This window comes from Carassius carassius, chromosome 9, assembly GCF_963082965.1.
Source record: "Carassius carassius chromosome 9, fCarCar2.1, whole genome shotgun sequence".
Classification (NCBI taxonomy): domain Eukaryota; kingdom Metazoa; phylum Chordata; class Actinopteri; order Cypriniformes; family Cyprinidae; genus Carassius; species Carassius carassius.
In genome coordinates, this window is record NC_081763.1 from 26,725,334 (window position 1) to 26,751,510 (window position 26,177).

The 26,177-nt window shown below is 40.2% G+C and overlaps 1 protein-coding gene across 2 annotated transcripts in view; it reads right to left on the reverse strand.

The window, feature by feature from the left end:
- Positions 1 to 26,177, reverse strand: part of LOC132149448 (noelin-2-like) — a 59,070-nt gene that overhangs the window by 2,047 nt on the left and 30,846 nt on the right. Inside the window, exons 1-5 of one of the 2 annotated variants that reach the window (XM_059558692.1) lie at positions 24,872 to 25,352; positions 11,536 to 11,685; positions 6,878 to 7,033; positions 4,101 to 4,320; positions 3,476 to 3,582 (exon numbers count right to left, since the gene is read on the reverse strand). In XM_059558692.1, the coding sequence (XP_059414675.1) occupies positions 3,476 to 3,582; positions 4,101 to 4,320; positions 6,878 to 7,033; positions 11,536 to 11,685; positions 24,872 to 25,015 (777 nt within the window). In that variant the 5' untranslated portion in view covers positions 25,016 to 25,352. Of the gene's footprint in view, positions 1 to 3,475; positions 3,583 to 4,100; positions 4,321 to 6,877; positions 7,034 to 11,535; positions 11,686 to 24,871; positions 25,353 to 26,177 lie in introns of those variants that run through there. The other variant, XM_059558693.1, reaches the window with a different exon arrangement.

Below are 26,177 nucleotides of genomic sequence, written 5' to 3' on the forward strand. Positions count from 1 at the left end.
TCATTCTTGTTGACTTTAATAAAGCAAATCTCTCTCGTAAACTGTCAAAATATAGACAGCACATTACATGCTTTGAAACAACACACAACATTACAACATTACAATACTCTGTCCCATGGGGAGCTTTGGGGCTCACTGATCACTGTTTGGTTCATCTTATACCGACCTACAGGCAGATACTGAAATCTAACCCTCTAATAAGGACTGTAAAAATGTGGACCAATGAAGCAGAATGGGATTTACAAGCCTGCTTCGACTGCACTGATTAGAGTGTTTAGAAGCTGCTGCCACCAATCTGGACGAGCTCACAGGTACGATAACATCATACATCAGTTTTCCTACCAGGACTTATTTAACATACAACACTGACGAACCATGGTTCACAGCAAAACATAGACCGCGTTGTCAGGCCAAAGAGGATGCCTACAGGAGTGGGGACAGAATCTTGTACAATCAGGCCAGAAGAGGCCAAGAGGAGCAACTCTAAAAAGCTGGAAAACCAGTTTCCAGCAAACAACCCTGCTTCAGTGTGGAAAGACCTAAAATACATACAAGACACAATCTCCCAGCACTAAGGAGAATAAACAACTTGCTGAAGACCTTGAATGAGTTTTACTGCAGATTTGAAACTCTCTGTCTCACACCCCACACCCACTCTGACATGCCCAACCCAGATCAGAGAAGATCAGAAAAGAATACACCAGCAACAGTGAAAACAGTGTTTCACCAGCCTGTCAGAAAACCTGTGCTGACCAGCTGGCCACCATCTTTTCACAGATCTTCAACAGATCACTGGAGCTATGTGAAGTCCTTGCCTGCTTCAAACACTCCACCATCTTCCCCTTTCAAAAGACAAACAAAATCACAGGACTTGGTAACAGAACTGTTACCCTAATATCTGTGGTCATGAAGTCATTTGAGAGACTTGTGTTGGCTTATCTGAAGGGGATCACTGGACCCCAGTTTGCTTATTGAGCATTATGAGACCATCCAGAGTGAAGAAAAAGGTTCAGAAAATCACTCTGGATCCCTCACATTCAAGCCATCTCCTTTTGAACTCTTACCGTCTGGCTGGTGCTACAGAGTACCGAACACCAGGACTGTCAGGCACAAGAAAAGTTTCTTCCGCCAGGTAATCTCCCGCATGAACAATAAATGTTCTCGTCTATTGTTTATTTACTTAATACCACCCAACATCTTACTCCATTGTGTGTGTGTGTGTGTGTGTGTGTTTATTCACATATCTTTTTTTCTTATTATCTCTGTGTTGTTTTTGTTGTTATCTCTGTGTACTGGAAGCTTCTGTCACCAAAACAAATTCCTTTGCAATAAAGCTCTTTCTGATTCTGATTCTGATGCTGGAGGATCAGTTTACACAAACTTGTAGCGTTCATGCAGCTTGAGTGCTGGTGACATTACAACTAAATGAGTACATACCAGAAATTAAGATATTTGAATTACGAATAAACATCAAATTGGACAAGAATGCAAAACAGAAGCATTTTCACTAGTTGACTTTTTGACCCCTGTGTAGTAGATGGAACCAGAAATTAAAATTAAAGCTGAGAAATTAGAAATTAAAGCTGAGCTTTCTGTGCCAAGAACGGTGTAGAGAGAGCATATACCTGGATGAAAGTACAGTACATCAAAAGAGACGCCATCCCCTGACTTACCTTTCAGAGAGTGACAGCAGAGCCTTTCTTCCTGTGTAACCAGCGGTGACTCTGACTGTGCACAGTCTGTGTATGTGTGTGTGTGTGTGTGTTGTCAAATCTATTGATCTGCTCTCTGTGTGGGAGTGAAGATGCTGTATGTGCTCTGCACTCAGCTGCAGCAGTTGTTCCCTGCCCTTTTCCACTCCACAGTCACAGGAAATCAATCATGTTAGCAGTTCTCCATCTCTCTCTGCCTCTCTTATTCTTACTCACCGTCACTGTATGAGGCTGAAGTATCTATCAGGCACACAATCTTCACATCTTTACTAAGCCATGCGCTGCGCACTCTTTATTAACGCATTGTAATGAAACCTCAGACAGTCACCTTATTTAGGATGGTTATTATGTTCTTTCTCCTACATAATGAAGCCCCTCTGAGGATTTAACACTCCCCTGCTATCTTTTGCCTCCTCTTCTCCTTCCTCACTCCCTGCTGCAGTCTCCCTCCCTGCCTCTTCCCCCATTTCTCATTCCACAGAGAGATGCATTGCATTTTTATTTTTAGGCTACTGTGGGGCTGTGTGGTGACTAGAGGAGGAGAGCAGGTGGCTTATGGACAGGCAGGATAATTGGAACATTAAGTATAGCATTTCCTTTGTGGGCTAAACGAGTCCCTGTGGATTGGCGAGTGGAGCTGTGGTCAAACTGCGGTCTGCCCATCTCCGCCTCTGTGTTCCCTTCTGAGAAGAATGGCGTATGTTGTGCTTTGGATGCTGATGCTAGCTTAACCAGCAATGCAGTGTGTGTGACATTGTAAATCTAGGGACAGTGAATGCTCAGATGCCTGCCGGATTTATATGACTGTTATCTTGATTGCAGGGATTTATTTGACACTTTACGTGATCGATGATTGATATTGGGTAGTGATGTGATCATTACAGCCAAACATAAAGGACTGTATCATTGGTGATGAACTTTCAGCTTGACCCAATGAAATACAGAATGAATTATGATCATTGCCTGTTGTCCTCTCCATGCCAGTCCTTTTATAGTGGAAATGATAAATGATTGGTCAGAGAGAGCAGTTAGACAAATTACCTATGTTGAATGTCTTTGAATAAAATTCCTCTACCTGCATTCCAATTCCATATCAGGTTCACACTCTTGAATCTAAAAAAAAAAAAAAAAAACTCTCACCACTGGACCCAATAAGAGATTACAACTTAGAGAAGTGCTTTCCAATGTTGTTCCTCACACAACACACTTTGAATATCTCCCATATCTGACCCATTCATTTCTGGTCTTGGCATCTCTACTAATGAGTTGAATCAGGTGTGCTTGATTAGGATATGTTCAAAAATGTGTAGTTTTGGTGTGCATCCAGGAACATGGTTGGTAAACACAACATTTTATCACTGGGCCCAGGACGACATTCCCAGTTGTATCTCCCTGGTGATGGCTCTGGCTGCTAGTAATTTCTGGCAGTGATTGGTGAAGCTTTTGCCTAAACAAGTTGTTAATACCCAATGCCCTGATGGAGTAATTAATATGGGGACTGTGACTTTGACAGGAGACTTAACGATTGAGAGAAGTATGGAGTGAGGGAGTGAGAGTATGAGCAGGATAGAGAAGGAAAGAGAGGGAGGGAGGACGAAAAATGGTGGAAGAACCATCCATCAGTGACTCAGCTTCACTGTACCAAAACACTGAGTCAGTCACTGTGTGTGTGTGTGTGTGTGTGTGTGTCTCAGGAGAGAGATGGCTCATCATAGCAGTGGCAGTGATGGAATGATAGGATGTTGTGTCACAGTCATTCTTACCCTATTATCGGAGCTGGGGATCATTGTGTCAGTCATCCAGGAGCCGAACCTTGACCCTGAGGCGCGGACAGTGATGGGGTTACTTACGCCAGTTAGCTTGCCGCAACCTGGTGATAGAACACATTGGGCACTATAAACGACGGCTTCAGAGGAACTCTGAATGAATCAGTTAGAATTAAATTTCCAAAAAAAAATTTAGATCATAATTTTTGTATTTTCTTGTGAATTCATCAGTTTCACCCTGAATAGAATGTATCTTATTATGCATCTGAAAGACAATGAATCTTTCAGCCAAATTAACTTTGGACATTTCAGTTTGAAGCCTGCTCGCTGGCTGTTTTTAGACAACTAGTACATTTTTACTTAATTGGGTTTAATGTGGTCTCCCTGACAAACAAACATGTCTACTTTACTTTTGCTTTTCCATTTAAAAGTAAATTACTGCAGCTGCTCTTAAATAACTCCACAAATAATCATGCCAATCAAGTCCTTTCTAAGTAAATCAAGTCTTTCTATTTTCTTGTTGTAATAGTTCAAATACTGTGTGTGCACTGTCAATAGATTGGTTGCTGACTTTTTCGGATTATTAAAATCAATTCAAACTCACTTCTACTAGATGTCTTACCGAGTTTCTGCATGCATGAGTGAAGACGAGTCTCCAGTAGTAGCACTCGCTGCCTGAGCTCCTCGTAGTCATAGGCTCCCATTTCCTCTTGAATTGCCATTAGTACCAGAGACAGATTCCTCACCTCCTCCCTCAGCCGAAGGATCATTCTTGCATCTGCCTTGTACTGCTCCAGCACTGGCAGCAGGGGAAGCAGCTGAGTAACCTTGTCCTTTAACTCCTAAGATAAATGGAAGAAGGAAGGTGTGAAATGGAGGTTAGGAGAGACAAGAAATGGATAAACTCCCACTCACAGAAGATTGGGAATTTGCATGGGCTCTCATTAGCTATTCACCATTTTCATCTCCAATATTTCATCTTGCATGAACGGTTTCCTGCCTCGGATCCGAAAGTATCCTCACATGGGAACCTGATATTTATTTTATGCATTTGCAATCTCTCACAATCTACTGATCCTCCAACATGGTGGCACAGGCCCACTCATCTGAGCACTTTCAGCTATTTACCTCGACGTGACCAAGCAAATATGAAAGAGTTAAGAGTTGTGGGCTAAGCTCAGCTCAGTGTGGGCAATCAGTTACCGCAGCCATGCAGACTGGCAGGACTGGCATAGGCTGAATTATATCAATAAAGAGGGTCTTGAACAGCAGGTGTATCAATAAAGCATGCTCACCACAGGATGGGCTGTTTCCTCCTTGTTAAAGTTTATCATAAATCTGGTGATGGAGCTGCTCTCAGCCCTGCGGCACCACATCATAAATTTCATTTTCCTGTTCCGAGACACAAAAATGTAGTCTCGTTAATCTCCTGCCCTGCCATAGGCGACTTTGAGCTCTCCACATTCATCCGCAGCCTTGCCGAAATAAAGCCAGGCTCTGAGACCCCCACTCTTTGAAATAGTGCTTTTAACACTGGCACATCTCGCAAATTTTTCACAGCTCCAGCAAAGAAAAAGGGTAAAAAAAAAAAGGATTATGGTGCTTTGAACATGTATCGATAGATGAGGAATGATTTCTGGAACATTTTGGAATAATTTTCTATGCAGCGTTTGGTGACTCACGCCGCAGCAGAGTGGGGTGGATGGGTAAGTGGTGGCGCTGCGTTCTGAATGATAGTGAAACCCCATGGAGGAAAGTCTGTGGCTTCTCTTTAGCAGACAGCTACATGTTACTCATCTTAAAGTGTGCACTTCCGTTTAGTCAGCTGTAAATTAATGGTGAATCCTTCTACTATTTTGAGATGGTAGGGCTACCAGCACACTCTTGTATTCAAGAGATAAAAAGCTTTAATAATAAAAGGGCTCTGAATCTTAGCCTTTGGGAGAGCAGCTGCTAGCTAAAAAGAACAAAACAAAGTTTAACCTTTCGTATGCACACAAACACACTCATTACTGAAACAAGCTCCAAGTTCTAGGTATAAATAATTGAGGTGCATTTGAATTCTTTCAGAGGACTTTTGGTATATCTTAATTAAACCTATAAAATAGAGGTATTGAAGGTTAGTGTCAGTGTCCATTTCATGTAGGGGCAGAGGCAACCGGAAAGAGTTTTAAAAGTGAAAGTGACGTGACATTCAGCCAAGTATGGTGACCCATACTCAGAATTTGTGCTCTGCATTTAACCCATCCAAAGTGCACACACACAGAGCAGTGAACACACACAAACACACACAAACACACACTGTGAACACACACCCAGAGCAGTGGGCAGCCATTTATGCTGCGGCGCCCGGGGAGCAGTTGGGGGTTCGATGCCTTGCCCAAGAGCACCTAAGTCGTGGTATTGAAGGTGGAGAAAGAACTGTACATGCACTCCCCCCACCCACAATTCCTGCCGGCCAGGGACTCGAACTCACAACCTTTCGATTGGGAGTCCAACTCTCTAACCATTAGGCCACGACTTCCCTAAAGTAGAGTTGGGCATTATTTAAATGAATTATATAAAAATACGGAGTATGAGAAATACTGAAAAATACTGTGTATGTTATTTAGCATGCACTGATGTTGCCCAATATCCAGTCATGTAACCCAATTAATATTACTGTATTAATGTACTGGAGGCCAGCTAGTAAAGGCTGGGGCAGGAAACCTTACTCCCCTGACCTCAAGAGGTGCACAAGCGACTGGTGCTAGAGGCTGCAGTGTTATATTTTTCTCATCTCCCATACCAGCTGTCACTGGGTTCGAGTCCCACTTGGAACAGGCCAAGAGGAACTAGTTGCATTGGTGCCATGACCCGGAAAGAGGGTGAGTCTAACAGAGCCAAGCTGGTAAAGGCTTTGCAGTAAACATACTCCCCTGACCACAAGAGGCACACTTGTGACTGTGTTAAAAGCTGTTTCCTTGATAGCACATCTGCCTCCCACGCTGGCTGTCAGAGGTCTGCAGGACGAGAGGAACTGTTGCAATAATGTTCACTTGGGTGCTATTTATGAATTGATGGTGTATTTAGATGTCCTTGATTTATTATTTTGTACTGTTCTCTGAGGTCCACTTATAATTTTATCAAGATTTTTACATAAAAAATTTAGAAGTAATAGGCTATTTTTCTGCTTTAACCCCCTTATCAGAAAGCTTGATTGTTTGAATAGGCTTGGATGATTGCAGACTTGGATGTAAAATACCCACTGCTGTGATTAGGTGACATATGTGTATGTTTGACAGCCTACATCCTTCACAGATAAACACTGCTGTGATTTAGGCTAAAAATGCATAAATACAAAGCACATATCAAGTCATCATATTAAGCCATTTTTTTAGGCTGAAAATGCTTCAGTACCTGAAAACTCTTGGGGTTGAGGCTGCGTGCATTTTCAGAGGCAGTCTTCAGTTTGCCGTCCACTGTTTTCATGAGGTTCTCTGTGTCTCTCACATACTGCAGGTCTCTGTATGTCCTCAGATCTAGCACCTCCATGGATTGAGTGATATTCTGAACCTGTTAAATACCACAAAACACAAAGTCAAAACAGTGTAATGCATCAGGGCATGTTTTTTGAGGACACAACAGTGTGACGCCTTCAGTTTGTTGTAGTTCAAATCAGCCATCCTACATATTCAGACCACCCACTGAGCATCTTGCCCAGATCAACACACAGGCGACATGATCGTGATTGCTAATCAACACACACACCTTACTAGCTCCTACATACTCCCACATACTCTAAGAGGCCACACACACACACATACACACAATAACGGTGGTAGCCGCCCTAACTTAAATAACTATTTTAAAGAAAAAAACCTTCGGGCGCCAGACAGGATTAAACCTGTCAAAAATTAACTTAACCCAGGATAGCAAAAAATAACCACCGGTTACACAACAAATTATAATAATAAACCCAGACTAAAGGTCATCAGAATATTTATTCTTCCATATGTTCAAAATCATAATAACACAGAAAACCGAAATGGACAAAAAAAAAATAAAACAAAATAAGAAATGACCACACGTTCACACTAACAGTGTCTAACAGTGTCTAACATTAACAAAAATGTCCATATAAAAAAAAAAAAAGAGAGAACAAAGAAAACATTGGATGAACATCTCATTAAGTTTGTGGTAAATCACCCACATTAAATCAACAGCATCAATAATTTTAACGGGCAACAACAATTATAAACAAAACACTAAGCACACAGAATGTGCGAATATGAAAGCTATGCGAGTGGGTGTGTGCGTGTGTTGCAGTGTGTGTAATGGCGGCACAAAGGTACTGACCACGTTTGCAGGTATTGAAGGCACCAATGAGTATTGCGGGTCACCAGACACCAAGATCTTGTCTTCAGGACCGCTCATGAGAGTTGGTCTGGAAGTGCAATGCTTCAGTCACGCACCAGACATCATACCCATGAAACAGCTGATTGACACGCAGCCGTCTTTCCATGTAAACAATCAATCATACGGGCAACCCTCATGTGCAAACAAACGGATGGCGCTTCTGATTCAGGTACGAAACACTCTCTTTAAATACATCTCCCTTCCGTTGTTAATTGACACACTCCACCCAAAATCACGCTAAAATGAAGGTGAAAGTAACCAATGTTGTAGAACAGATTCTTTTGTTTGCCACAACACCCTCCTCCTGGATGCACTTAAGAGAATCAAACAGGACATGGATTGTATGCTGGTATTTTCCTCATGTCCAAACTGATGTGCAAGAGGGCCCTTGTCTAATTACCTGTTCTGCATAGCTGTCAGACCCAATGGTCACACGTAGCGCTCAGGATTGTGGATATTTTGACTTGGGCAAGGGTTATGTGGGATCACATATTCACTCTGCATTCAGTTATTGTTTGTCATGCATGTCGCTGACGATACACGCTCTCGCACACACACAAGATGCTGGGTGGTGGTAGTTTAATTCTGAACACATCTCTCTCAGAGAGGGACTGACCCAGGTGTCCTCATTAGTCTGCATTTTATTAGGCTGGAGCATTAGGGGCTCACAGCTTCTGGCATAGCCACACACACATTTTATTGTCTGAGTGGTTGAGTTATGTTGCCGTACGATTGTAGATAAGGTGTTTAAACCCTGACAGGGGGGCAAGGCAGTGTTTGTGACAGGATTTAAAGGGATAGTTCACCCAAAAAAGAAAATTCTGTTATCATTTATTGTCCCTCATAGCATTTTTTTAATGACTTTTCCTATTTCTGCAGAACACAAAAGAAGACATTTTGAAGTCTCAGCTGTTTCTGTCCATACAGTATTTTTAAAGTCAATGGGGTCTAAAACTTTCAAGCTCTAAAAAGGATCACAATCACTTTGATAAACATCGATCCTTTATTCACTCTCAGATCAAATCAAAACAATGGTCAATGTACAGTACATATGTGCAGATGATATGGCAACACAACCTCAAATATCATAGTGAAATGACATTAGGAACCAATATGGCTTGATGCTTTTTGAGGTTACACTTTAGTTTTTGTACACTTATGTTAATCAATTTTTGATTTAACCATGTATGTGACAAATAAAAATCTTGATCTTGAATTTGAATAAAGGCTTAAATCTTGATCTGTTTATCATACAAATTAATTTCAAATTAATTGTATTTATTTCATGCAACCTGTACAGTATGTCCTTTTCAGAGCATGAAAGCTTTTATGACTTTCATAATATGGACAAACAGCTGAGAAATTCTTCAAAACTTCCTTCTTTCATGCCTTTATTAAGAAAGGGTGTGGAACAACCTGGTGGTGAGTAAATTATAGAATTTAAAATTGTGGCTGAACTATTCCTTTAAGGTAGAGTTTATGCAGGATTTAAAGGGATAGTTCACCAAAAAATGTAACTTTCAAAAAAAAATTCTGTGTAACATAAAGAAGCTGTTTCTGTTTATATAGTATTACAGAAGTCAGTGGGGTTTAAATCTTTCAAGCTCTGAAAAGGATCACAATCCTTTTTGTATAATGAACAGATTGATCTTTTATTCACTCTTGAATCAAATCAAATATTGATTAACATTAATATACAGATGACACAGAAGACATCAAATATGGTGACAAATTTCAAACATCAGTGATGTTTGTTGATTTTTAAGATTTGATGTAGTTTCTGTACACTTTGATTTGAGAGTGAATAAATACTTACATTTTAATCTTTTAATCACACAAAGAGATTGTATCACTTCAGAAGACCAGTCAAATAGATACATTCTGTTACCTTTGTGTCCTTTTTGGAGCCTGAAAGTTTAGGACCCCAGTGACTTTCATAATACAGACTAGACAAAAACAGCTGAAGCGTTCTTCAAAATGCTTCTTAATATAACCTTTAAAACAACTAGAGGCTAATTAAATGATGACAGAATTTAAATTTTGGGGTGAACTATTCCTTTAAGGTAGAGATTGTGGCAGAATTTGAGGCAGAGTTATACTGTGGTAGATTGGCATGACTTTGAGTCATGTGCCTTATTAAATCATTCTGTCTGGAGTCCCAAATTTGCCTTCTCATGATTCCCTCTCCAAACTGTTTTAATATCAGCATCTATTTCTCTGCTTCTTTCTTCATCTCTGCCTCCATCAGCTGTGCTCATTAGTTAGTCAAACAGCTGCTTCCTATTGTAGTGTGATTCCAAAGCTCTCTCTGATTCAGTAAGCGTGATGTTGATGGGGACGTGTGGTTCTTAATGGGCTGCGGTTCACAGATGTGGCTGGAAACCACTGAGGGCTTTGGTGAGGAATGATGAAATGGGGGCCAGTCAACTGGCTGAGAGTCCAACAATCTATTTATGCCGACACTCTGCATTTAACTGCCAATCGATTGAACTGTGCATATCAGAAGACTCAATATCCAGACATTTCTCTGTAGCAAAACACCATCTCTCCTTGATTTATTTTTATGTTTCAATTTCTCTCCCTCACCTTACATATGGAATTTTATTACGTGCAACTGGTTGGCCAGCTTCATCAGCCAAGTTACCAGAGCTGAATTCCACCAAACCAGCACAAAACCACCACTAGCCAGCATAATTTGAACCTAATATACGTAGTTTAGCAGGGCTTCCAATTCCCCATCTCTTTACCATTTATCTTTTACTCCACACAAGGTCAGTAAATGGCCAGTTGGATTTAATAGGGCTTAAAAGAGCCTTTTTTATTCCACAGATGAAAGAAAAACATGACACAGACTTCGAAAGACATTCTGTCATCATTTACTCACATGTCGTGGCCAAATGTACTGGCAGTGACATAAATTTTGTGTTTTGCAAAATTTGCTGCTTAAGCTGTTGTGGTGTTCATTCACATTGCCTCTAGATTATCTCACTGCCAATACTTGAACTCTAAAAAATGTTGGGTTGAATAGATCCCAGCGCTGTGTAAAATATTGACAAACCCAGTGATTTAAACATTTACATTTAAACATTTAACCCAGCTGTTGGTTGAAAACAACCCAATCGCTGTATTTGTCCATATTTAACCCTGCATTTTTTAGAGTGCGTAGAAACAATGTGAATGGACACCACAACAGCTTTAGCTGTTTATGCCACTGCCAATACTTTTGGCAATGACTGTAGAGACTGAATTCTAATTTTTCTGCTCCTTTAAACAAGGTCTCAATGTGAATCTGAAGCTTTTAGTAAAGCCCTGTGGATTGTGTGTTCCATTTTCTAATTTAGTAACTTTGGACCTTTTTTCAGTTGTTTTTGCCTGGTCTTAGTCTAATGAACATGATTAGGAAAAAAATTAAAACATCCTAACGCCTCAGCAGAATGAATCTAATTTCTCAGCAGTATTTAGGACGTGTCCTCTTTTAGGTGGTTGTTTGCATCATGTACTTTCACAAACTTTCTCTAATGGGAAAAAGTATTATCTAATGTTTGGGATTCATGTTTAATGACTGCATAATAAGTACAAATCATTACTCGGCTAGGATTTGCTCTTAACAAGCGCGTGTCACTTAGTAGGTTATTGTGCATGTAACAAATTAATGTCACCTTCTCCATAAGCTGACGGAGCTGTCTGCTGCGTGGGTCTCGATTACACATGTTCTGTGCTGGAGCCACAACTGTGCAGATACATTTCCCATCTGCATCCTGTGCCGAGCTGTAGATCTGCCAGCCCTCCTCTGGGCTCGGATACAGGGCCTACATAGAGAAAGAGATAAAAAGATTAAAAAAAGAGATATAGAGAAAGATGCATCGAGAGACAGAGAAAAATGCATGAGCAGAATAGAATGTGGCATCTGTGAGAGGAGGACGTTTTGATCAGCTTAGACACTTGGAGGAAATAGAGCTGCTTTGGATCGATAAAGCTGCTTTTTCATGGGGGGTGGAGTCAGGAGATGGATGTCTTGAAACAATGTACAGGCTCAAATGCACACTCGCACACACACACACACACACACACACACACTTGCTTTTTATCATAGTGGGGACTTTCCATTGACTTCTACTGTTTTTATACTGAGATGATAATGGTTTCTACCCATACCATAGAACAAAATCTCACACAAACCTTTCTGCTTTTGCTTTAATGGAATAGTAAAGAGTTAAACTCAATCCAAAACATCTGTGGCATAAAATGGAACATTAACCATTCATTCTTTTCTTAAAAAAAAGCAAGCAGAGGTGTATTTAATGGAAGTGCCAATTTTAAGTGCCAAACAGAAATGTGAAGATTATATTTTTATTAAGGCACTTTAATTCTTCTGTTAAAAATGCATATTAATTTAGCTGTAAAGCTGTTTAAATAATTTCTACAGATGGGTTTTGGCTCTGCAACAAAGTTGTAAATTTGGATATGCACAATTAGAAAGCATTTTTGTTATACTAAAATAATTTTACCGTGGCTGTATTATTGAAATGGTGATTATTTGATTTTATGCTGACTGACCCCATTTACTTTCATTTTACATTAAGTGCCTCACTCTAGCCCAGTAAGGACAAGTGGAAATTAATGGCTGTGGTAATCAACATTGACACAAATGCTTTTGATTAAGCTTAACTTGCAGAGAACACAATTTGCAATGTTTATGAAGCTGGTGTTTTCAAGTTTTACGAGGGCTGCACAATGAATCACATTTCAAATGTAATTCTGCTTCTCTCTTGATTTATTAAGCAAAATCATCTGCAATATTTGCCTACTGGCTATTTTAATTTTAATTTGCCATTTATGTTATTTTGCATTGGTAACAAGCCTTAACAAACTTTCTTGGTTGTGGTTGTCAGACTTCAAAAGTTTACCCCAAATCAGAGATCTGCATACATTTTCTGCATATATTTATACATTTTATGCTTTCTGTTTACTAAATATTCCTAACCTGGCAACTATGCTCACCCTACTTTACAGAAAAAGCTCTAAAACACTGGCAGATAATTTATTTATTATTAAGATATTCTGCTCAAATAAAAGTGCAATACAGCCAGTCTGTTTTCTTTCACATGGTTGTTTAAACTGTTTGCTGTGAATAAATCTGTGAGCAAACCATGCAAGTTGACATTCTCTTGATTAGTGCTTATGTGAAAGTGCAATAAATCTGATGAAATGTAAAAAAAAAAAAAAAAACATTACAGTAAACATATTTAATCTTTATGATTATATTTAATGGTGATTAACTGTTTAACCATTGTTAAGCAGCTCTAATTTTATTATCATTATTATTGTTTGCTATCATTAAAGACTAAAAAAAGAATAAATCAGATTGGAAAAGAACAACTGATGATGTCATTAAAGATAGACAGCATTTACAAGAAAAGGGAGTGGTGATAAAATGTCTCCTCCTGCTCTAACCTTCCCATTTTCATTCCCTCTCACCCTCTTCTGTGTTTTTCATTCTCACGCATCACTCTCTCTCTCCACACTTCCCCGATCAGATTAAACGACCGAGTGGACAGAGAGACTATGTGATTGGAGAGTAAAGCAGCAGACGCCCCATGAGCTCACTGTCACATTTCATCACTCCTGCCAATCCCTGTCACTCTCTCTTCTCTCTCTGTCTCCTTCACTTTTTCACTCCCTCCACATCGCTCCTTTTCTTCCACAGTCTGTCCTCTTCTCACCTTCCTATCATTCTCATCTGTTTCTTTTTCCTGTGTCTTCAGCGCTGTTCGTCCCTGAGCAATCTCTCACTCTCTCAATTTCATTCAAATTAAATCAATAATGATTTATTAGCCTGCCAGACAAATGTAATTTCACAAAATCAAAAGGAAATGATTTGTAAATTTAGGTGCAGAGGCAATAAAAAATACAGGTTTCACAAATACAAAAGATCAGATTCAATGTTATTCATTCAAGTCAAATGTATTTGTGTATCTCTTTTCACAATACATTGTTTCAAGCTTTACAAAGAGTGATACTGTTATGGCTACAGTGACTTGCATTGTTTTTCATTTTGATAGAACAATTTATGGCTCTATGAATGATGACATGCTGATGTTTCATGAATATTTGAAAATGTGAAAAATATATATATATATCTACTTGATAATTCACATATTTTGCTGGCATTTATGCTATAGTGCAGTTTTATAATTTGACGAGTTTCTCTGATGAGTTTCTCTGTAAGCATCACAGAGATTTTGTTTGAGGAAAAATAACTTTTAAGTGATTTTTATTTTGGGAAAATGCAAAGCCACGTTTCATCCTCTGATTGTCTCTAATGGAAGTGTCTCCACGTGTTGTGCTCCCTTGAAAAACAACTCTGATTACATCAAGCCTTCTCGATTTCTGCGTTTTGACTGTCAGTTGTGTTTCCTTCAACTTAAATTCTTTGCTAGACAAGTAACGTGCAACTTTTTTATTCATTTGAAGGTCTATATTCATTTGTTGTGGAGCTACAATTTATTTAAACCATCTAATGGCGCTTGTCTTTTCAATTTTACCGGTTTGTTGAATCTGGAGATGCAGGCAAAAAATGTATTGTTGTTTTGATTAATTCTGGCTTGACAACATATCTCTCTCTGTATCCGTTTCTCCAATTTATTCTCCATCCCTGTCTCTCCACTTGAGCACATTTTCATTTAGGTAGCATGGGCTCCCTATTTTCAGTAACATCCTTTCTCTCTCTCTCTCTCTTTCTCTCTCTCTCTCTCGAAAGAAACAAAATAATAGAAACAACCAAACACAAAAACATGAGGAAATTACATTAAAGATCAAAGGTCTAAAAATACACCAAACTGTTTTTTTTTTACCCAGTAGATTACAACACATAAATTCACCCATCTCATTCCAGTGAAGGTGCTTGCAAAGCCTGAAGGCATGAGAGACGGACACACATACAAGTGCTAACACTCAACACACACACACACATGGTTCCCAGTGGTTCAGATTCACACTCAGATTTGATAAGGTTGATCTAGCTCAAAGCCATTAGCCTTGTTCCTTCTGTTTATCTAACTGTTGTAATGTTGATTTGCATAATAATGCCACATACTGTCATAAAGGGCTTCTCTGGCCACTGTGCTGTTTTTCTGTCCAGTCTGGCATTCAGTCAAATTTTGCAGGGTCCTCACTTCCATTAGCAGTGATTTTTCTGCTGATACAGATCTCTGCGAGAAGAACACGGACAGGTCTGCCGGTTCGTCTCTGAAATGCCGTTCTCTGGCGATCCACTCTGTTGACCACTTGTAGCCGATGTGAGACAAGCCCAAGTGTGTCTCGCCCTGGCCTGAAAGAATGCGGTCTTCAATTCTCGGTCGAGTGTATTACCACCCTAAAATTTCATCATCAGTCTCATTCCTGTCCTGACGGACTTGTGGTTTAGTATCTGATCACATCAGATACGGTTAGCGTCGAGCTCCGGCTCAATCTATACGCCAATCTGCCACCCGCAGCCCCTCAAGTGAATAAAACTGTTGCATCAATCATCCGTGCAGTACATGCACCTCACATGTTAAACGTCGGCGCGGCATGTGTGCTCATCCGACGGGTGGAAAAAATAAGCCAGGAGGCCAATGGGGAGCTGCGCTTTCAAATAAACATGCTTTCTGTTCATTAATGTTGCATAAATGTTGAGTTTTAATTTAAGAACTGATTAGAATCACCCCTGGACTCATTACCACCCACCAATTCATTCTGCTGTAATTTCCTCTCATCTACTGCTAATGGCAGAGTAGAGAACGGGGGGGCACACAAAAACACACACCCCAAATCACACACAGATGTGTGTAGCATCTCTCCTTTTTCAGATCTTCCCGTCCTTTCCAGCATATGTACTGCATGTGAGTGCATGTTACAGAATAGTTATTTATGTACAAACAGGTCAAATGAAATGAGCCATGGTTTATTTAGTAATGGTTGAGCTGTCATCCGTAAACGGCAGCGTGAGTTTATCCCCGTGAGTCTGTTTTTTTTTTTTTTTTTGTACTTCTCATTTGCATTTAACAGCCTACAAACGATCAAATTACTCAGTCAAAAAGTGCACAGTCTGTTTGCTGGCATTTACGAAGACAAGCGAGTAAATGAAGTTGCTGATTATATGTTGCGTATCCTAATCAAATGCGACACGATAAGGCAGAAAGCAAGAAATGGTTCGTCTTCTATGTTCATTTTAGTTGTTGTCTTACCCTGCCGTGGTCATGGTAAGTGATGAGCAAGACATTTTGTCTGCCGCTTGGGTTCTATTTCTGTCACTCTGACCAGGGTAAAACCCTGTCTGCCGTGAAATCACATTGGTCTAAAATCCCTCTACACATCACTGGATATTAAAGGTCATTTTTGTCCTTGTTTAAAAAGTTTTACAGAAGAAAATCAATAGTAGTTTAGAAAAACGTTTAAAATCAAGTACACTTATGTGAGATAATTTTAGTCAAATCTGCAGTCTAATAAATGCTTTTTCCCAAGGGGGAATCACATGATGCACTTACACCTTTATTATTGAATGCAGTTGAATAAATTAATCATGGTTGACAACAATTATGTGGCTGACAGCTCTTCAAGTGTAGTCTGAAATATCGTAATTACAAGTTTCGTGCACATGAATGACCATGCAAAATCCTATTTATGGGTGGGGAAACTCAGAATAGAGTTTCTGGGTTGTGACACTGGAGGTTGCATTTCAATTTGAAACATAGTGGAAACACAGATCGATAATATGCATAATACCATACAATATATTTATTTATTTAATGCCATACAATATAATCTTTACTGTACATTAGTGAGTGGAAAGCAAGTATGTAGTGAATTATAATTAATAATTTTGGAAGATACTTTGCTGTATTTCACTCATTTTCACTCATTGTATCTGTAGTATGCAAGGAACATATCCATAAGTCTTGTCACTATATAGCTTTATAAATAAATATTGTATTTCTATGGACAAAAAGCATCTAGAAAACATTGAAAATAGTACACACACCACGCTGCTGTGGGAAAAAATGCAGAAATACAAAGCTGCCCAACATGAGAATGCTTTAAATTAAACACTTCATTTTGCATAAATAGAGCACAAGGAACACAATAATTTTGACAAAAATATATATGTGCTAAAATATTTATTGTTAGAAATTCAATGTATGTTTAAAATCCTACATGTAACACAATTGTGACCCTGGACCACAAAACCCATTTAGGTGTAATCTTAAGTGTAAATCTTTTCCGAAATTGAGATTTATGCATCATCTGAAAGCTGAATAAATAAGCTTTCCATTGATGTATGGTTTATTATGATCTGAAATTTGGCCGAGATACAACTATTTGAAAATCTGGAATCTGAGGGGGTGCAAAAATATGAAAATACTGATAAATTGCCTTTAAAATTGTCCAAATGAAGTTATTAGCAATGCTTATTACTAACTAAAATTAAGTTTTTATATATTTAGGGTAGGAAATTTACAAAATATCTTAATGGAAGATGATCTTTACTTAATATCCTAATGATTTTTGGCATAAAAAAAAAATCGATCATTTTGACCCATATAATGTTTTTTTTTTTTTTTTTTGGCTATTGCTAAAAATATACCCCAGCTACTTAAGACTGCTTTTGTGGTCCAGGGACACAACTGTATTTTTATTACTGAGTTGTCACAGTAGGGACTACTGTAATGAACTATACATTGAATATAATTACTACTGTATGTTCAGATAAGTGAATAAGTGTGTTCCTCATACTAGGTAACACTGAGTTTGCGATTTTATTCATTTTTAATTTAGTGATTTTAACTTCTGCTTTAGAATGGTAGGCAATTTAAAATGTAAAAATGGTAACAAGGTTGTGATTTTTCCATCTGGTTAATCAATTTATAAAATAAATATTTAACAGATTAATAAATAACCGATCAATAAATAAACGATTAATAAGTAACCGTTGAGGCCCTATTTGTCACATTGTGCAGCATTTTTAATTTACAGAAAGATTTCTTTTCACTGGAAAGCTGTTTTGTTGTACCTGGTCAGAACACTATGTGAGAGCCTAAATTAGTTTTGAGCTCTGAGCCTTGACAAGGATAAGAGCAGCATTAAGAGCAAAGACTGATGGGAGATCAGAAATCAATCTGGAACATTTCACTCTATAGGGATGACATCATGGCTAAATGGTGTCCTAGGCCTCATAGAGGAATAATCGGCAAGTTGAGAGCCTAAATTGATGTCCCACAAGTCCAAGTTTACTTAACCAAAACCTCCTTTTGTACTCCCAACACAAAAATGTTCAGTGAAAGGCATGGGAAAAAGCACACCGATAGCTTCACCGAGAGATGGAGAACAACAGACCAAAGGAGGCTAGAACCTGGTGTGAGGGCAACAGATAACAAGATGCCACAGCAAGTGTTTGTGTGAGCAGGAGGGAAGAACCCCCCCCCCCTCCCCGCAAAAAAAAAAGCACCGGGTGAAAGCAGAGAGTTGCTGAGGGGGAAGATGCTGCGATATAATTTCAGACCTAGAGTGGCAGTTTCTTACTCAGCCAAACCGCTGCCAAAGCCTGACACCAGCTCCTTTATGTGCCCAGCCCTCATTGTGAGCCCCACTCATAGCTCAACCTTTACCAGCCTCAATCCTGCAGTCTGATATTCAGCCCCCGCTCAGTTGGGAACCATCACACACACCCCACACACTCCCTACTGAGGAGAAGCTACCCAGGTATCAATGTCCAATTGCGAAAACGGAAGGGGATCAATAGGCACTCCCCATCGCCACTTCTGATCATGATCTCCAGCTGGCCTTCACTTTGAGGCCACTATTAACCGATTAAGGAAAAGATTAACCAATTACAGTGCCACACTTGGCCCCCGAGACGTCTATGGGTTTGAACCTAGGGCAGTTTTCATTAGACCAATCTCTGAGCTCAGCACTGTAGCCTGGGCATAAATGAGATCGTAAATCTGTAGGCTCCATTTCATTGAAAGTGACAGGAAGTCTATTACAACTTTCATAAGAAGCGTGTAGGAGATGGCCACGAGTTGTTTTCTACAGAAAGACCTTTATTGGTGCTCTGTGAACCTGGGTTTCCAAAGTAACAAGGAGAGAGAAAATTGCCTTATTTTTCTATTTAGATGTCCTTTAGTGTGTTTTTCTGAGCCTTTTTTACTCTTTCTCTGTCTCGGTTTTTCATCAACATGAGGCTTTGGAGTGGAGCTTTGTGATTACATATTACCCTGAAGCCCAACACTGGCATCTGTCTCCACTCTAAACATGGATGTGAGCATCTACCATGGCTCCAAGCACTGCTTCTATCGTAACATACTTCAATAACACTCATGAACAACTTAAAATATCCAGAATCCTTGTAAAACACGGATGCTGATGCAAATGAACATGAATGTCCTGCATATACATAGTTGCCAGTCTTCCCTCTCTAAGCTCAAAGACAGTGGTTCCCAATTCCAGTTTTCATGTACCATCGCTCTGCACATTTTGTATGTACTGTATCTCGTATCACTTTAGACATTTCTTCTATCAGACCGTAAGTGCCCTGCGAAGTGGACATCATGGGATATTCTGCCATGATTCCAGTTCGAAGGAAGCATATATGTTCCATTTAAAGGGCATTAAAGTGTACAAGATGTGAATTTAAAATTTAAATAGTTTTTATCTACAGAGATATATTACGTCACACTTCTCTAGTAAGTTTTGTCTGTGTATGGAGATGCTGCAGACCGTGGCGTAGTGCAAATCCGTGAATGAATGTGCCGAAGTGAAGAAAACCTCAATGGATTACCTGTGCTCAGGGAGTAGGAGCAATGAACACTGTGTGGGGCCCCTGTCAATTGGAACACAGTTCATGGAGCTCTCTTCTAACCTGCTGGTTATCCGAATCAAGTGTGTTAAATAAGAGAGATATGCAAAATATGCAGAGCGGTTGTACGCGAATACTGGAATTGAAAACCACTGTTCTAAGACACAAAAATAGAGCAGCATAAAACTGGGGAACGAGATATTACTCTGTTTGCCCTCTGAGCACATTTAGATGCTCAATTTCCTAAATTGCCCTGCTTTTGCCTCTGAAAATAATGGTTTCAGCTATTAATTTTGAGCATGCTATTGATAATGTGACTGAAATGTTGGAAGAGCTTCAACTCCTGATAAGGTCCTGCTTCTTCAAAAGTACCAGTCAAGGGACTGGCAGGGTCTTACATCAATATGATTTACAGTTTCTTAACTACAGGAATATTAATATTTATGTGTAGGTTGCTCAAGAGTCCTTCATCTTGCCGTTAAAGACACCAACCCCCGGTTTCACAGACAAGGCTTCAGCCTAGTACCAGACTAAAATGTAAGTTTGAGATGTTTCAACTGAAAGCAACTCACACTGATTGATCTTAAAATGTGTCAATGCCCTTGTTTTGTCTCAAGATGCACCATAGTAATGATTTTTCTAAGGCACGGTTATAAAATTATTGAACTATGGCTTAATCTTTGTTTAGTCCAAGCCCTGTCTGTGAAACCAGCCCCAAGAGTAGTTTCATGTTAAGCAGCACCTTTCTGAAGTGGAACCATGAGGTTGATATTACATTGAGAAAGCTATTAGACATTAGCATTTATGTTCAACCGAATGGCAGTTGCTGGACCACCATCTTAGCTTATTGGATCACGTAAGTTTTTAAGCCAAACACCTCAAATGACACAATCAAAATTATGTCAAGACAGCTCTGGTTGATTCACCACAATAACAAACCATCCCAAAATATGCTCCAAAACAAAACTGTGCACTGACCAAACAGACTTTATTAAAACCAATATATTTGCTTGTAAATATAAAGAAATAAAATAAAGCTCATTTTGATTTTGAATGGAGAAACATGCTTTTCATAGTCAGATGGTGTTACAGCATCTACCAACATGGGCTAACAAGGCTAATCAGCAACACTTTGACCAGTATCAGCCCAAATAGTAAATAAACCTGAAGACTAAGGTGAGTCTGATTGGATGTCCCTTCAAGGCTGTAAATCTCAATGTTGTCATCTGTGGGTGTGTGTGGTGGTGACAGCAGCCGGAGTGATTCAACCTCACTTTCTCATTTAAAGATCCCTGGTGGGCAGCGACAGCTGAGCAGAGCTGTGTTTTGGTGATTTCCTAACAGACAGATCAGAGCTGCTCCAATGAAAAAAAAAGAAAGAAAGAAAAAACCCTACCCTCCCCATGTTTCCAATTCCCACAGAGTTTAGCAGATTGTTGTTTCTGGTTCTTATTTACAGTATGCATATTGGTTTCTATGACAGTCATTTAATATTTTGGGCCAATGAAAATGAAACAGCAGGTGATATCATGGCTTTGTTAAGTGTTTGTTCATTACACATTTGTTGCAAATTGTCCTACGGCTTCTCACTCGCCTCTCATTTATTTCTCATAATCGAACCCTGGACCAGTGGTATTCGCCACACACATTCGCCTACACAAACACATAATAAAATCTTTACCCAGCAATCATTGCAATATTTAGACATTCCTGTATACTTGCTTTTGTGCAGCTCTGAGTTTTTCTGAGTTTTTTCCGCCCTTATAAGTGAAGTGTAACTTAAATTATAAGTAATTTGTAGATTAGCTTTCTAAAAAATTTTTACTCTGTCACATTTCAACATTGATCTTTACACGTGAACAGTTCACAAGACTTAACAGCTGAGCTGAGAAGGGCAGAAAAGAGCAAGTGAAGCGCGGTGTGATTGATGCTCAGAGCTGAGGGAATACGGCACACTTAATGTGTAGCAGTGACATGGCGGTAGCCTGGACAGTCATGTGGGTCCAAGATTATCATGGCAGCATGGAAGACAAGTTGAATTGAAGAGAAGAAAGATATCCCTGCAGCCTGTTACAAGTCAGTCACTCTGCTTCACGGACCACACCTCAATTCTCCAGCTCATTTCACATGATCATCAACTCATCTCAAGAACAGACGGATGCATCTCTCTTTCTGACTGAGAGCAAGCTGCTTTTGAGATTAGATTTTGAGCCTTTACAAAGCCTGATCATTTTGGATAGGTTCACACTTATCACAGAGAATAAATTAGTCCCCGGCATGAGAGTAACATCTGTGTAATGCCTCAAATCTATAAAAAAAGGCCTTCGCTTCAGGGAAGATTGGGGAAGATTTATTAATTTATTTTTTTATGTATGCTAATTTGCCCTTTCTTGAGGTGAAGTGAGGCAATGTTTTAAAGTGATTTCTTGAATTGAGATACAGTACGGAGGAGGTTCACAAATGCTAATGTGTTTTGGGTAATGATAACTATCGATAGTGGAGCTTCAATGGGTGCCACTTTAGCTTAACAAAATAAATGTCCTGAACAATTTTGACTCATTTTCCAGTAGTTTCCACTTTGCAGATATTTGATATAGGCATTATCACATTTCTGGAGCATGCACCAACTGAGCTTTAGATTTGTCTGACATTCAGCACTGAACTGAGAACGCCTTTTAAATGCCAATTCAGTTCTTAAATTGCTAATAAATTTAAATCGAAGTAGCAAATAGGATGCAGAATTGTAGTTCCAATTTGATTGTAAGCAAGTGTAAATTCAAATTAATTGAAATTCCTTAAATTCACATGACTGTTGCTCTGTTTAGCTCTGTTGGCTTTACGGAGCAAAGTCGGAATGTTTTTCAAAACATTTTTTAAAAACATTGAAGTTTTGTATTGAAGGTAGAATGATAGATAGAACAGGGTGAAAGACCATTTCACAGAATTGCAGTTAAGTAAAAACCTCATTCTGTTATTCTGATTCAGTTTAAATATACATTCATTAATTGAAAGGGGGCCAATTTTGAATTTCCTGCTTGGCTTCATTTCATTTACCTACAAACCAGGCTTAACTCCTGATGACTACATTTGGATGTACAGTACTCAGAGTGGACCGTCTTATGGCGTGATCAGTGGGTGCACACGAGCACATGACTAGATGAATAATCTCGCTTGATATTTAGCAATGTTGGTGTTGACTGTAGAATTCCACACGTTAAACAGCTCCACAGAAAAGGAGCCTCCAACCCTACAGCTTTTAGCTTGTGGTGAGTAGTAACAGTCTTAGAAAGCGAGTGTGAAGGTGTTAGACAAAGCTGTGATAGACAGTTTCTGCAGACTCCTGGCCGACCCAAACGACCCCTACAGCGTCTCCTCTCTCATCCAGATGGAGTGTCGTCCCTGGCCATAAGCTACGCCGGGTAAAGCTTTTATTGTGGGGCAGATGCTCCGATATTACACAGCAGATACCCCATGCGGTCTCTCAACATTAATGATCCAGAAAACGTTAAAGGGATCAGAGATCTCACTCTCCATCCATCCTCTTCCACCTACTCACACCTGGTCCCATTTTTCAATACCCAACATTTGGAAAACAAAAGCATACACACTCACACATACAAGATAATTACTTGCATTCTGGCAGAATTGTGAAGGTTTAAATTTCAGCCAGTGCATTTCAGCCAGTGCTTACTTAACCTTTCAAGATATAAGAAAGTTATTAGCTCTAGAGCAGGGGTGTCAAACTCAATTCCTGGAAGACCGGAGCCCTGCAGAGTTTTGTTCTAACCCTGCTCCAACACACATACCATGTAGTTTTCAGATAAGCCTGAAGTACTTGATTAGTTGGATCAGGTGTGTTTAATTAGGGTTGATAATAAACTCTGCAGGGATTTGGTCCTCCAGGAATTGAGTTTGACACCCTTGCTCTAAAGCAGTGGTCTAAAACTCAATTACTGGAGGGCCACAGCTCTGCAGAGTTTAGCTCCAACCAGCTCCAAATTACACCTGCTTGGAAGTTTCTAGTAACCCTGAAGACCTTGATTAGCTGTATCAGGTGTGTTTGATTAGGGTTGAAGCAAAACTGTGCAGAGCTGTGGCCCTCCAGTAATTGTGTTTAAGACCAATGCTCTAGAGCAGGGATAGGCAACTCCGGTCCTGGAGGGCCACTATCCTGCAGAGTTTAGCTCCAACCCTAATTAAACACACCTGAACAAGGCAATCATTGTTTTCGGGATTACTAGATAGATACAGGCAGGTGAGTTTTTATGAGGGCTGAAGCTAAACTCTGCAGGATAGTCGTCGTCCAGGACCGGAGTTGCCTATCCCTGCTCTAGAGTCTTACTTTGATTTTGTTCTTCTCTTTAAATGTGACAGCTTTGACAGTGCCAAAGGCCAGGCCTCTCTCCCACAAGGCACTTAATTCTGTTATGGACAGAGACAAAGCGAACATATCACATAAAAAAAAAAAAAAATATATATATATATATATATATATATCTTTAGTGGATTTGATTACAAAAGAGAGCATGAGGGGGTGGTAAAAAGAGAAATGGTGCTTCTTTGGAAGAAAAGAGTTGTCTCAAAATGCTATTAAAGTCTAACCTCGTGTCTCGGTACCATCAGCTCCAGCAGACAAGACATTGCCTCATGGAGACATACCTCCCTGTCTCTATTTGACCTGAACATCAGTCATGAGGTACTTAACTCCTCTCCCCCTGCCAAGTGAGGATATCCTCACAGGAGTCATGAATCTCACTGGGTATAACTTCGTCTTCTATCATCTCCCACTGAGAATCCCTCACCCACACCAGCCATCAGTTCCACTGTAACCAACCCCCCCCAAGCCAGACACACATTCAATTTACCTGCCTCTCACCCTGAAAATCCCCCTAAAAGCATGTCTAGCAAATCTCTGAGGATTGTAACCACAGAGGAGTGGTTACAACCCCAAAGTCAGACACGTATTCAATTTACCTGCCTCTTGCCCTGGAAAATCCCCCTAAAAGCCTGTCTAGCAAATCTCTGAGGATTGTAACCACAGAGGAGTGTAACTACTCTTTAACACAAAAGGTCCTGACTTATTGGCTTATTCGGATGAGCAAACAGACACACTGACAGATAAACAGACAGGAAGAGTAGAAAAGTAAAGGGTTACGCACACTGACGATTCTTTCCGTGGTTCCTGCGCGGGAGATGGTGGTTCCATTTAGCCCCACTAGCGAGGGCAGCGTCTGGGACATCCAGTTGGTGACCATGGCCATGGTGCTGAGCACCGCGCCAATTTTCAGGAGCGGAACGCTCATGACGTCCCCCGGCTGGCCGCCTGGCCCTAGTGCCCCCCCACACTCCCTGGCGCCGGGGTCCAGATGCAGCGTGCAGGAATGGACACGAACCTGATGCACCCTCCTCCTCCCTCTACCTCCAGCCAAGGGACAGGCGCTGCACGTGTACACAAGAGTCTCAAAACCAGCTCACATGTACCAGCTTCAGGGATCCGATGGCATCACAGCGATGCACAAAACACGTTATTCTTCAGCTGAAGAGCGACTGCCAGTGCCTGACTCGCACTCCTCTGCTCCCTCTCCCTCCCTTCGTCTCTCTCTCTCCTCTCGCTCTTTCACGATGCAGTGCTGCGCATTGGCTACATCTATCTCTCTCTTTCTCTCCCTTCCTCTTCCTCTTCCCTCCCCTCCCCTGTCTCTCTCCAGCCTTGTTCCACATCCATCCCTCTGTCTTCTTCCTCTCCTCTTGCTTTTTTGTGCCTCTTGATCCCTCTCTTTTGTGAGCACAAAAAAATCAGAGAGGAAGGGGGGATGCACACCCCCAGATCTTTGTGCAACAATCAGCTGTTTGAAGCCTTCACTGGCCCTCACAACTGCACAGAGGCGGCTCAGAGCTCGGGCTAAATTAGGATCTCTCTCCATGAGTGGTTTGTTTGTATGTGTGTGAAGAAGAGGAGCTGTACTCTTGGAGTGTTTAATGAGGAAGAGGATGAGGCGTTCCAGTCGACGGCTTTCCCATGACAGCTCATCAATCACATGTGCTTCTGACACTCCCTTAGAGTAATGGAAATCTGAATGCGGATGGGCACGGAGCTGGTGCTTGGCACTAACTAGAGCTGACTTCAGTCCATCAGCAGCCCAGCCATGCAGACCACTGTCCCATCATCCCCAGCCTGAAGCCACATAAGTCACATAATTAAACAGATGAGCCACGTGGAGACTGTTTAACCTTGAGCGATGGACTGTTGGAGAACTGTCACTCAAGCCTTAAGTAGTACAATGTCACAACTCTTTACTTTTCCTCACTCTTTAAAAACAACATGTTATATTATAATAATACCTAAATGTTGGTAAATAGCTTGTTTTATCTTTACTAGTTATTTTACCTCAGGTGTTTTCTCTCAGAAATGTTGAGAGTGACTGAGATTTGCAGCAGAATTACAACAATCAATGAAAAGTGACA